Source organism: Zosterops lateralis, assembly GCF_965231275.1.
Source record: "Zosterops lateralis genome assembly, chromosome: 2".
In the NCBI taxonomy this organism is placed as follows: Eukaryota; Metazoa; Chordata; class Aves; order Passeriformes; family Zosteropidae; genus Zosterops; species Zosterops lateralis.
Genome location: NC_139763.1, coordinates 86,086,867 through 86,101,128, shown reverse-complemented (window position 1 = coordinate 86,101,128; position 14,262 = coordinate 86,086,867). Strand labels below are relative to the sequence as shown.

General features: G+C 39.3%; 1 protein-coding gene across 1 annotated transcript in view; it reads right to left on the bottom strand.

Moving 5' to 3' along the window:
- The window catches only part of TENM4 (teneurin transmembrane protein 4), a gene marked incomplete at its 5' end in the record, with an annotated part of 340,098 nt that overhangs the window by 168,756 nt on the left and 157,080 nt on the right, over nucleotides 1-14,262 (bottom strand). Inside the window, 2 exons of the mRNA XM_083855254.1 lie at nucleotides 4,201-4,415; nucleotides 9,227-9,397. Of these exons, the coding sequence (XP_083711380.1) occupies nucleotides 4,201-4,415; nucleotides 9,227-9,397 (386 nt within the window). The remainder of the gene's footprint in view (nucleotides 1-4,200; nucleotides 4,416-9,226; nucleotides 9,398-14,262) is intronic.

Below are 14,262 nucleotides of genomic sequence, written 5' to 3'. Positions count from 1 at the left end.
TATTTTAATTATGTATCTTTAATTATTTATTTTCAGAAAATTATCTTTAAAGCTTGTTTTAATTTTTTTTTTTCTTTTGGTTATATTTCAATACACAGATCTCAAATTTGGTGCTGAAGTATCTTTCTGAGAATGTAAAAGCTGCCACACTGCAAAGGTCATTCCTTTTGGGTGTCTATCCCAAAGTTAGCTCTGCTAGAGACAGAGCTTCTGTTTTGGAAAAATATGATGTAAATATAAATTATAAAAATTTTCAATCTAAAATCTAAAAATACAAGGCAAGTATTAATTCTAAACATACATAAATAAAAATGCACACTGTTTCAACCATGCCCTGGGGTGCATCAGGCACAGCACTGCCAGATGGGCAAGGGAGGGGATTGTCCTGCTCTGCTCTGCACTCACCATGAGCCTCACTCACCATGCACTCACCCAGCCTCACCATGAATGCTGGGGACAGTTTTTGGTGCCGTAATATAAGAAAAACATTAAGCTCTTAGAGAGGGTCCAAAGGACGGCCATGAGGATGGAGAAGGCTCGGAGGTGAAGCTGTATGAGGTGTGGCTGAGGGCACTTTGTCTGTTCAGCCTGGAGGAGACTGAGGGGAGACATCAAATGTGGTCTACAGCTTCCTCACTGAGGGGAAGTGCAGGGGCAGACACTGATCTCTTAATTCTCTGTGGCGACCAGTGAAGGGACTTGAGGAAACAGCATGAAGCTGAGTCAGGAGAGGTTTAGGATGGAAATTAGGAAAAGGTTTTTCACTCAGAATGTGGCTGAACACTGGAACAGGCTCCTCAGGGAAGTGGTCACAGAAGTGTCTGGACAATGCTGTAAGGCACATGGTGTCATTCTTGGAGTCTCCTGTGCAAGGTCAGGAGCTGGACTTGATGATCCTCATAGGTCACTTCCAACTCAGCATATTCTATGATTCTATGAAAACAACAGAAGGATTTAAGAGGATACTGGTGAATGGTTGGTTTGAAAGACACTTTGGGACCCAGGTGTCTGTAAGCCACTCTGAGCATGAGCCACTGCCTAGGCTGATGCCTCGTCAGGTCTCAGTGTGACCATGCCTGACACAGCTGAGCAGGACAGTGACAGAGGACATCATCGTAGTGTCTGGGGGCTGGAATATCTCAACAGACCTTGAGCTGGAGTAAGGAACAAGTGAACTGAAGAAGGTAAAACCAGTAAGAGAAAATTTCAAGTATTTCCATATTAATTTTGGAGCATGATGGAACAGCTTGATTCAATTTTTAAAACAGAACTTGAGAAAGTTTCTAGAATCACTGGATTGCAAGTGAAGAGACACTTCCAGGATGCAATCTGCCTCACTGTAAAGCAGACATCTAAGAAATGTCCTGTGGATTGTGCTTACAAGCATCCACTTCCTGCAGTATATTAGATGTAGTTTCTCAGAGCTTAGTGAGGTGAAAACCATTTCAAGGCACTCAGGTACAGTGAGCTGCTGTTGTTCCACTCCAATCTGGGTTATGCTTACTTGGGGCTTTCTGCCAAAACCAATTTTTTTTTTTAAATAAATATTTGCAAGATGCTGCTGCAGATGTTGATTACTTTGCCAAGCTACTAGTTACTAGTTGTAAATATTAACTGAGTCACAAATGGAATGGGCTTTGTTGTATTTTAATACATTCAAAGATTTTTAATAGGCAATTAGTTACTGCCATCAAGAAAATCATTGATAAAATACCATGTTAATCAATTCAAGCTGCACAAATGGAAAAATGCCCTCTGCAAGAAGTGACAACCTATCCTAAAAATTTATGATTTATTAAAATTTGGCCTAGGTTAAAATGAGTTTAAAAAAGGATTTGATCTAGGAAGATTAAATCTAATAGACCATAACAAAATTATGTAACTTATTATGATTAGTTGAGAAGAACGAGAAGAAATGCCTTTTGTTAATAGTAAACTATTTTGGGTTTCTGCATGGTCTATTTCTAAGACTACAGAAATTTTGAGCTTACATTTCCTTCCTAGTTACTAGTGACGACAGTTGTTGGCACCCTAAAATAGAAAACAATCACCACAGCCAGAGAAAGTTTCCCAAAGAGAATTTGAAATGGTTTGTTATTTTAGCACGGATAGGTAAGACTTTGAGCATTGTATTGGGTTTGCACAGCCAGGTTTTGGTAGCAGGGGGTGCTGCAGGGGTGGCTGCTTTGGGAAGCTGCTGGAAGCTTTCCTTGTGTCTGACAGAGCCAATGCCAGACGGCTCCAAGACAGACCCACCACTGGCCAAGGTTGAGCCCATCAGTAATGGTAGCCACTGTCACCTTCTTGATAACATATTTAAGAAGGCAAAATAATTATTGCATACAAGTAACTGCAGCCAAAGAAGAGGGGAGTAAGTGGACCAATTATGCAGACACCAAGGTCAGTGCAGAAGGAGAAGCAGGAGTGCTGAGAAGCCCCAGCAGCCCCTGGCACAGACCACGGTGAGGCAGCTGGGTCCCTGCAGCCTGTGGAACTCCAAAGGGGAGCAGAGATCCCCCTGCAAGCAGCCTGGAGAGAAGACCCATGCAGGAGCAAGTGGATGCCTTGAGGAAGGCTGTGACCCCATTCAAAGCCTGTGCTGGAACAGGCTCCTTGCAGGACCTCTGGCCCCATGGACAGTGGAGCCCACACTAGAGCGTATCTGCTTGCTGGACTTACGACCTCGTAGGAAACCAATGACTGCACTCCATGGAAAAGTGAGGTTTATGTATCAAATTTTAGGTGTTTTACTTAAACAATTGAACCTATCCATGTAAAAAGTTCTGTTCCATAACAAAATTTAAGAATGATAATAAACAATTAAAATTAATACAGAGTTCTGATCTAAAGTTAGTATTATGAAATCATGACTTGAGTTTTTATTTAACTAACACAGGATTTTTAAGTTATAAATATTTTTAAGTTATACATTTATTTAACTAACATAGGATTTTAAAGTTAAGTTATATAAGGATTTTTAAGTTTTCTCCCTGTGAAAAGAGACTGATTAGAAAAGGGCAGTAACAGCCTTACTGTGGCACTGAAATTATGATCTGCCGATCCTATTGAAATATTTTAATTCTGCAGAAAAGTAGGCAAAGAAGCATAGATTTATGACACCTCTTTGACAGAAATAAGTTGGAGCTGTGTTAATATGTACGAAATACCATATTATCCACAGAGATCATAATAAACATATCTGTTTGTTCAAAACAAAAAAAACGCAGGGTACTTCTATAAATCTCTAGTATTTTCAGGTAATAGTAGAGGGCAAGGGCAAGACATACTAACATAAACCTACTAATTCTTTGATAACCTGCTGATGCAAGTGGGAGTAAGATACTTTGCATTGCCAGTGTATTATGTCCTAATATATTAATCAATCTGGGTAAGAGCAGCTTAGTAACTGAAACAGAAAGGAGAGAAAATAGCATATAAAATCCTTACTTAAGTGGATGGTTCTTCAGAGCTTTTCTCACAAAGTAATTTTTTGATACGTTTTTTGTCAAGGTGTGTTAAAAAACCACCTGCTTTCATTTTAGTCCTACAGAATAATAAATGGATCTTGATTTCTATCTAGGTTGGTGGCTTTCTGTAAAATAATTTGTTTTCTTTTCTTATACACTAACTACTTGGCCCAGACAAACCTCAGTCTAAGCTGACAGTCAGCATACATCATGTGAAGGGTTGGCTCAAGTCATTCCAGCATGGAAGACAGAAGTGAATCTTGCTCCCATAAAGGTGACCAACTGGGGTCTTGCTGCTCTTACCATGAGACAGGAAAGGCAGTGGCTGGGAGAGAGACAGACCTGAGGTATGTGAGTCTGCTGAAGAGAAGATTCCTTTAGATGCAGTTTGAGTGTGGCTGCCTTTGTGCAAAACACTGGATGGAGAAAATGGTATCTTCTGCTGCTTGGAGCAACCAGCTGGTACCCTCAGTGACTACCAGCCTCAGAAAATCCTTCTCCTCTGTAGCCTGCTGCCTTAGGCAACTGCCTGCTCTGTCCCTGCCTACAGCTCACCAGATTAATTTGTGTAAAGTTTTTCAACTGTCTCTTGATTCTCATTCTCTAGATAAATGATCTTGGGCATCTTGCAAGCATGCAACAAATTCTTGAAAGAAATAGATGAAATAAAACAATACATCATACAATCATCAACTTGAGACAACAAAATTTAATTGACATAAGGTCCCATTACCTGTGTGTGTGATGGTGGGAGTCCTTTTCTGCCATAGATGCCAACCAGCGCAGCCTTTCCTAAAGACACATTGAATTTCAGATGCACTGGGTGGTCGATGAACACCTGAGATCTCCAAAAGATACCAGGAGGGATCTTCTGTGTGGCTCGTCTGCCTACATCAATTTCTCCGGAGTCTATAAAACTGTCGTCTGGAAAGAAACTACTGGGCTTTCCTGCCAAAACACAGGAACAAAATTCTTGAATTAGTCTTTATATCCTGAAAGTAATCTAATCATACTGGTTATCTCTGACACTGATCTTGAGAAACAGTTCATTAGTATCCTGAAGTCTTCAGAGTACTTTCTCTAGCCAATCCATATGATTATGGGAGGAAAACTGGCAGGATTATTTCTGGCTTCAGTAACTGTTTTGTTTGAAAACATGAGCATAAGAAGAGCAACCTGAAGAAAAATGGCCTTTTGTTTAAATTGTAACATCAGATAGTGCGTAATTACATTCCAAAGATAAGAATAAATCATCACATTATATCCTAAATTAATATAAGTTTAGGAATGGAGAAGTCATCATTAGTTTAATAAAGAGAAGTGTAGCGAGAATGAGATAGACGTGCCACAGAGTGGAATGGTGGTGTGGAGAACAGCAGCATGAATGATGCCTAAGTGGGGAAAGGAAAATGCTTCTCTATTAAATTAATTCTTGACAGTGGTAACAGTATTTGAAATAGTCAACAAAAAGCTAATGAACAAAAAGGACTGAGATAAACAAAGGAGACCATACCCTGCACTTGTGCAGTATCTATTAAGAAACATGACAGGTTTTAATTTGGTTTCAATATAATCTGTAAAGTATGATATTATTATCCATTTTCTTTCACAAGACAAATTGAGGCATCTGTTTCTAAAAATAACAGGCTGGAGAGCCTGGGGATTCAAATGGGATCAGGACATGCTGTAATGTCCAAGGGAGTCAGCGGGGAGTCTGGCACCCCTAACCTGAGGAATTCCAGGTTAGAAATTTATGCAGTCATAACTCCAAAAACAGGTGGCTGCTTCAAAAAATCTGGACCCAAAGGAAGACCAGGGAATAAGGGGCAGAATGAAAAATCAAATGCCAGAATGTTCCCTTTTCAGCCTGTGCTATAACCATTGGCTGCAGGGCATAGGGATGATGAGGAAGGCAACTGCTTGGCAAACAGGCTTTATTAAGGACACTTCTAGTGGAAAAGCATGCAGTAGTGTCACCTGAAAAATTCTGGCTTTAGTGAGGAGAGCAAAATGTCACCAATAAGGACTAAATATTAATTTTGGAAATTCAAATTAATTTGTTCCTTATCCCTGTGCCATTACAGCACACACTACGCTGTGTTTTACAGAGTAAACAATTCCAATAAAATAAGAAGGAAACTTCTGGCTACATACATTCTTTTGTAGAAAAATCACATTATGATTTTTTTTTCTTCCAGTACCTACCATTTGAGGAATGAGGAAATAAATATCCTTTCAATGTCTATCATGAATTTATGTCAAATGGTCTCAGAATTTACTTGCCATGTTGAAAAGGTGACTGGTAGAACATTGCATTTTATTGTTTCAAATGACATTTCCTTTAGGATTACATAATATTAAATACAGTATTGCCTTAAATTTCTCCACATACCATCCTAACACAAACTCTCCAGGAGAAACAGATGTAAATTGTTAGCTGTCTCTGAAAATTAATATAGAAATGATATGCATATAGAAATGATATGCATTAACTATTAAGGATGGAGATTTTTTCCTTACAGGACTTTTGGCTTCAGTAACACTAAACCTTGATTTAAAGTCAGCAACTGCTTAAGGACACTGCTGGAGCAGGACTTGATGGCATGAATTATCTTGAGGCAGAAGTTTTATGCATACCAAAACAAAAGGTGTATATGCAAAGGCTGTGTGTTCACACAAAAAAAGCTACTCTTAATTTTACAAGATCCCCATTTATCTTTGCTCATCACTTGTAAATAAATACAGGGGGGAAATCTGCTGACTTTTTATCCTTTTTCAGTCCATGTACATATTGAAGCAGATAATCAGAAGCATCTTAGGTAAATGGACATTCTTTCTGAATACTTCTGTGCTAATAGAGTATAATTGCACAAGGAAAATCACCCAGCTAGATTCCAAAGGGAATTATTTTATCAACTGAATTGATAGTATTTATTTGGCATACTAAAATTTTCTTTTCACACTGTCAGGATTATAGGAAACAGTTCCAATGTCTTCATGCTGTTGCAATTCTCTGGGATCATCATGGAAAGTTTCTTATTGCACTATTGTAAGATAAAAAGATTGAGGATTCTATTAAAGAAGAGCTAAAGACATCACATGTTGTGGTTCAAATGAAGGATACATTTTTTCTTATTACTACTGACATGTTTTATAGGTTCTTAGATATTCAGATGAAAACCTTAAGTATTTGATATGCCACATGATTGTTCATTAATAAAGATTGTACATCAGAGTGAATCAGGGAGGTGAGAATTTAATATGACAGATGTTGCTATGCAAGACAGAGCCTGGAGAAAATGAGCACAGGGTGTAATCTGTAGAGAGAGCAGCACTTGCTCATGCAAACGAAAATGCTTCTGTGATTGCAAAAGACAGTCTCACAGAAATAATTTTTTGTACAATTACAAAATTTATGTCTCTTCTTGGTGGACAGTTGTATTTCTGAGAAGCCAATATCCTAAGAGCTGTTACTGTCATGTTGCCGGAGGTTGAAGCTCATCCTGATACAGAAGTTGAAGTTCTCTTCACCAGCCTGAATTCAGTCCCCGAAATTCCTCTGTTTAACCAGTTGAAGCCTACAATAGTATTTGGCCTTACGGCCTGGATACTTCACAAAGAAAGTACAATAAAAAAGCCATTTCAGCTTCTAATCAGAAATTGGCTTTTAATCAGAATACCTGACTCCTTAAAATGAACTTCAGGTCTGAATTCTTAATTGGGCTGTCAATTACTTCGCTCTTTCTGCACATTACCTTGAACTTTTTAGTTGCCGTAGCAACTGTTCCTAATTTCTCTGGATATCAAAATGAACTATTTCATTTCAGACCTTGCTGAATCTCTCTGTATTTCTCACAGGATGGTTCCTTGACCCCCATCAAAACACTTAAGAACACACATAGCTCTGACTTCAACCACAGTCAATTACATGCTTAAATGTAAGCATGTGGTTAAGTGCTTTGGTAAATAGGGTTGGGCTTGAACAGAGGTAAATGCTGTTCTGGAGCAGGGCCACAGATGAGAAGAAATGTCTGAGAGTTAGCAAGACATTGGTAATGATTCATTCAGATCAGCTCCAAGGATGTTCCTAACATATTCCAGCCTATTTCATTCTGATCCGGAAGACATTCAAATATATTTCAATTATTTAAAAAATAAATTTCAATCACATACATTCTGATTTAGAACAGAAGCCCGGCAGCACTGCTAGTCCAGAATTATTTACATAGTTACCTGATGGGGAGAGAGCTACATTTGGATGCTGGGCAGTGTTATTCCTGTGCCAAAGATGTGCCATGTGCTTCTCAGTCAGGACAGGGTATTTTCCTCTAAAGCCTACAGATTCCCTAAGATTTATACAAAGCAGTAACTTGAGGGGTCTTCTCATGACATAACTAGGCTATTTCCCAGATTTCTCTTTTAACAGAACAGCAATAAAAACTTCAACTCATGTCACTGTAAATGTGGCTAAAATAAAATCAAGTGGAGGTCTTCCACTTGGATGGCAGTTTTGAATACATACATTTCTTTTCATTTTGACTTTTAAAAGGAGATGGACAGATCAAAGCTAGATAATTCAAAAATGAAACATATGGCAAGTTAGAGGGGGGGAAAAAAGGGATCTGTTGTGAAGTATTTTTGAGTACAACAGCAGGGCTGTCTGCAGCTTGCTGTACTGTCTAGTAAGGTTTGCTGAGAATAATCTGCTTAGCTGATTTTTCCTTGTAGCAACTTGATGGCAGACATCAGTTACCAGTAAATACACTGTTTTAAGGAAAACACATAATTATGGCCTTTATTTAAACTAATGAAGACAGAAAAACTCTTATGGAAAAAAAACCCATTACAATTAATTTAAATGAAACACATAAACACAGGCTGTCAGCCAAAGCTTAAGGAACTCTGTGGAAACTTTTGAGTCCAGTGAGCTGCAAGAACAGTGGCATACATCTTATCTATCCAAAAAACTTCCACAAAAATAACTATCAAAAATAGTCTATTGCTTCAATTTTACTGTAATCTCTTAATTTTATATAGGGAAGCTTGACACACAAACAAAAAAAAGCTTTCTGAAAATTTGCATTTCTCATTTCTCCAGCTGTGTCTGGGTAGGGATAAGACTTTGCGGAGCTTACAAGTACTTTTAGCAGTGGTGCCCCTAAAAAAAGAACACAATGATGTAAAGCTGCTGAATAAGGTGCTGCTGAATTGAGGACCCATAAGCTGCTTCTAATTTCTGTCAACACTGTGATACTTTGTGGAGACCGGGCCTTTTATCTGCCTACTTTTACAAAGCTATGTCCAACTCTGGAGTGCCAAAACTTACAGCGTAATAGCTCTCTGTAAGTATTTTGGTCTTCAAAACATTTGCTAAGTGGCAACAAATAGTCAAACATTTTTGCAGTGCTGTAGAGGAAGCTTGATCCAGTGCTCCAGGAATCATTTAATTTTCAAGAGACAATGTTTTCCCATGAAAACAGCCATTCGAGGCAGGGTTTTCATGCTGGCCTTCTGTAGTCTGTGAGAATGCCTTGAACGTGTGGAGAAGGTTTCACACAGTTTTATTGCATTAGTGGACATCAGAGGGGTATGAAACTTAGAAACATATGGAAACAGGACTGACAACTACTAGCTCTAGACATGAAAGACTGGAAAAGCACCTGCTGATGGCAGCACTGAAGGTAATGGAACATGAGATTGGACGGCTGGAGTTTAGAGGCAGACAGAGGACTCACAACATGGACACACACCAACCATACCTTCACTGGTTCCTTTGCCTTTCCTGTCAGGTAACTCTAACCCTGTGCCCCCCGAAGGATATAAGGAGACGTCCGTTGGCACTGGCCAACTGCTGGCCGTGTCTTCTGTGATCTCATACATCTGCCCTTCCATCGGCTGCAGGTGCCAGTTTAGGCCAAACAGGTGCATGGCTGTGGTGAGCAATGAGAAAAGTCATCTTTTTCTGTTTGGGAGAGTTTCAGAACTACAGGGGCATTTTCTCTTTCTAAACCCTCGCTCCAGTGCCTTATTAGTGGTCATTGCTTTACGACAAGAATTGAATTAATGCAATTAGACAGCCCCTGCTGCTTCTACCATACCAGCTCCCTAGGTCTTTCCACCCACTTAAACTCGATTTAGATCACCTGTAACAATCCACTCTGCTTCTTCTAGCAGGACCACTCCTGACTCATGGTCTGCATAACACGATAACCAGGCACAGTGTTTCACAAAGCTCCCAAGGCTGGGGTAACAATGTGGTAAACACAGAAATACAAGGAGTATTATTTCCTAACATACCAATAAATCCTAGGGAAATGCACTCTGGTTTGTTTTGCCATATTCACAGTGTATTATATAGGTTCTTTTTTTTTACCCACCAATTGTACACAGAAGCCTTTATAGACATCTCTGACAGCTTTTCCTGATTAAGACCAAGTAAAAACTGAGGCAATTCAAGACCCATCTTGCACACATGCCTTTGTGCTCTGCATCACAAATGTGAGCAACTATGTCTGAGCAGTCCTTCGTACAACTCAGCTCTTCTATTCAGATCAAAGACATATCCTTTAGAACTGAAAACGAGCAGCACCATTTAGATTTGTGTGATACCAGGACAAAGCTCTCTGTAGGTTTCTGGGCCATGCAAAGTCATCCAGTGCACATGTGAATCTATTTCAAGGCATTACATAAAGACAAGTGCAGTTAAGGAACAAGACAGACTACTTAAAAAGCAAACACATGTATGAAGAGGATGGAAATCATATCCTTACACAACTAATACTTGCCCCTTGCAAATATAAAGCAAAAGAATGTGGCTTGTGGCTTACCATATCAGTTCTTCCATCCCCAACATAAACATTTCATACTCAATCAGTATCCAGCTCAGCTTCAGGCTCTACATAGCTAAATGATCTGGTATTTACTACATTTGGAATGACATTTCTTTTTGAAGGGAAAGCCTTGATATTTTACACTGTAGTTTCTCCAAAAAACTATACCATGGCACTAACATCACATCCATTTAGTATAAACAAAACTAGTAAAGAAACAGAGCATTTCCATGGCCTATAAATCTCTTTTTATTCACAAACATGTACCTGAGATTGCCAACCATTCTTAGGGACAAGTGGTTAGTTTATTTAAACCTGTGCATCAGAAACAATCTTTACAAGAGGATTGAAAAGTAATCTGAGTAGCTCACTGAAGACAGTAGGTTTAGGCAATTTAGCAAAATATGTGATTTTTCCACTTCAGTCTCAATTAGGTCACCTGTCATTTACTAACATAAACAAGGTTGTCTTTGCACAACTACAGCATCACAATACATGAGTTCAAAACTCCTTTTTTACCATGTAAATGAGGACTGTGTTTGTTAACAATCTTAACCATTAGGAAAGAAAATACGCTCCTTAAACTCCCACACAGCAAGGAAGCACAGCAAGGAAGGTCTCCTGAGGAGCTGTTCAACACTCATTTTTATTCAGGTACATATACCAAGAAGGAATGTTACCAACACTACTGGTAATTTAAGCAGGGCACTTTGAGCAGAGGGACAAGTATTTTCATCTAAAAGGGATATATTTACTCGGCAGAGAAGAGAGGATATCAGACCGTGAACAAGGAGTCTGCATCAAGCATTTGGCATTGCTATGCTTGCATAATATCTTTGTGTTTATACAGCCCTCATCATCAGAGTGCCTGGGCACTTCATAGCTATTAACCTCATAAAACCTCATCAGGTAGGAGTCTGCTTTTTTCTAATACACAGAAAAGGAGAACTACAGCAGATTAAAGGACTAACTCAATTCACTTGTTTGGGCATTAAAATGCAATTGTGTGTTAATTCACTTAACTTACTCTATGCTAACAGTGTCACAAGCTCTAAGAGGCATTTCATGCCACTCTCTGCCAGCAGTTTGCTTCTAAGCTCAGTACTGGATGCTATCTTATAATTCCATCCAGGCTGGACACCTCCAAGGACCAGAGTGTTACCCAAGTGCTGCAGAGCTGTTACAGAGCTCAAGGGCTCAGATGCTCTTAGAGCACACAAGTTCCTATGTTTAACATGGGATATTTGTAGTTACATGGATGTTTGTAGTTCCAAGCAGAATGGAAACTGTACTCTTCACTCCTCCCAACTCAGGCAGTCCTGGGCAGCAGTCAGGCCTGTGTTCTACTGGCCCTAAGTGCTTAATGCCAGCTCCATCTCTCACGTCTTCATGTTAGAATGACCTGCAAGAGCTTATAGTGGGCATCCCTGGTTTAGACAGGAACTGAGCCAGTGGTTCGCTTTCTTCATAACACCATTTGACTTGCTCTGTCCTTTGGACATCACAGCCTAAGTGCCAGACAGATTTTTAGGAACACATCTCAAAGCCATTGTTTCCCCAAAAGGCCATTGCCTCTTCCCCTTTCCTTAGGAGGATTTTTTTTATTGTAGATCATTATTTATTGCAAGCAAATGAAGGTGAAAAACTCAACATTGTTTTGGGTGCAGTGGGAAAACCGTGAACATTTCTTTCAGGCATTAAAATTAATTTAAAATACCTGAGAGAAAATGTCTTAACAAGTTATCATCTTGCTTCAGTGTAACAACAGAACTGGAAACTTGGAAGAGCTACAGCTTTTCTAGACATTATCCATCAACCTTAGCAAGTGGATCAACCATTCCATGTCATCATTCAATTTTCGATGTTTGAAAAGTGTCTTAAAATGTCTCAAAATAGAAAACATAACAGAATTATCTGTAACAAAGATACTGTGTTATCACACAAAGTTAAAAGACTTGTATTAATTTAAACTTTTGTCCTTTGACAGTAGATTTTTTCTAAAGCTAAAAGGTTCTTGTGTACATTGATCTCATCATCACACAGGTCACAGAATCACAAAATGGTTTGGGTTTGAAGGGACCTTAAAGACCATCTACTTTCAACCCCACTGCCATGGGCAGGGACACCCTCCACTAGACCAGGTTGCTCAAAGCCCCATTCAGCTTCCAGGGGTGGGGCATCCACAGCTTCTCTGGGTGACCTGTGCCAGTGCCTCATCAGCCTGATAATAAAAAATTCATTTTTTTCTAATCTAAATCTATTCTCTTTTCATTTAACACTGTTATGGCCTTCTCCTGTCACTACAGACCTTAGTAAAACATCTCTCTACATCTTTCTTAGAAAGCTTCCTTTTGAAGTATTGAAAGGGTGCAAGAAAGTCTCCAATGATAAGCCATGAGAATGAGAACTATGCACACTGAGCACACAAAAGTGCAGAAGGCTGAAAAACAGAATTATTTGAATAGCATTTTGATTATTGAGTGGCTTTAAAAATTCAGAAAACAGTGTAAAAGCTCAGAGCTACTGCTCTATTCAGGATTTCTGATTTGATGTTTCTAAGCACAAAATAAAAGCCTATAAATATCCCCACTCATATGGCAAACAGACATCATACAATTTCAGCTACAGGTAGGCAGTAACCACAAAAGTCAACCTGAAACAAGAACAAAGAGTCTGATTTACTTTCGAAACACACTCTCGTAGCAGGTATGTTATGAGGATATCACCTGATTAAGTGATTTCATTACGACATTCCAAAGACCAGCAGCGTCTGATTGGCAACCTGGTGGAAGATTCATTTCTCCTCTTGCTGTCTCAAGCTGCCACATTGGTGCTAAAAAGTCAGGTAGTAATAGCAGTGGATATTTTGGGTCTTTACAATGGGATGTGTAACTTTGTTGGGCTGGGATGCAATTGCTCCATCTAAGACATAGTTGTTCTGTGCTAAATTGATGCAAAGTTCTTTCTCACAGCACAAAAAACCCCCCAAAACAACAAAGGACCATACTCATGGAAAAGTCCTGTAACCATGGATGAGAGGCATAATCACATATTTTGAAGTGTTAATGTTCCTGAAAGTGAAGTTGTAAAAATAGTTTGAAATTCCTGATGTTCTTAGTCTCTGGGTCAATGGAACCTACTGTGGACATTTTCTCTGGCTTTTTTTTTCGCCCCCTGCTCAGCTAGATACGAGATGTCACTGACAGAGAGTAAATGCCCTCCTAAAAGCCCCCATGTCCTTCTCCCTCTCCCTTTCCTACATGATGCTCGATAGATTTTCAGATATTGAAGGCTCCCCATGTATTAAAAGAGCACTCTGCAATTAACAATCATTAAAGTGTACACTTTTGTAAAATACCATGTAGCTTTCATTGGCTAGGAAGCTCCATGACAGGCTCTTTGCAGAAGCTTTGGTTATATTCCCCATGGAGAAGAAAACTCTTTTGTCTGCCTTCTCCTGGAATAAAAACAATACTTACGGGGAAACCCCGTGTGCTCGCTGGGCTGTTTCACCACCACCAACTTAGACGACATAAAGGCATCTGGGGCATCTGGCCCATTATGCTCATGTTTTGACTTTAAAGCTTTGACTTGCACGACCTTTCCCCTGTAGCTAAGTGCTAGCAAAAGGTGCCCTGAAATTTGCTCAAAGGGTAACAGAATTTTCTGTGATAGAGTAAATCACCTTATCCTCAGTCTTAAGTCACCTGTGCTTGCCTTCTTGGTGGAAAAAAATGGACATTAAACTCCAGTCCCTTCAGGGTTTGATTACTTTGCAGAGTTCAGCACTTCCACCATGCCAGTGTGATATGGCTGGTTTTTACTGGACTCAGATTCACTTTAGCAAAGAAAATTTGCAAACAGTTTAGCATCAGCTGAGTTATTTAATCACACAAATAAATCAAGGCTCATATTGGTGGAACCAAGTAGTCAGGATCATGATTCTTCTGATTTTAACATATCAT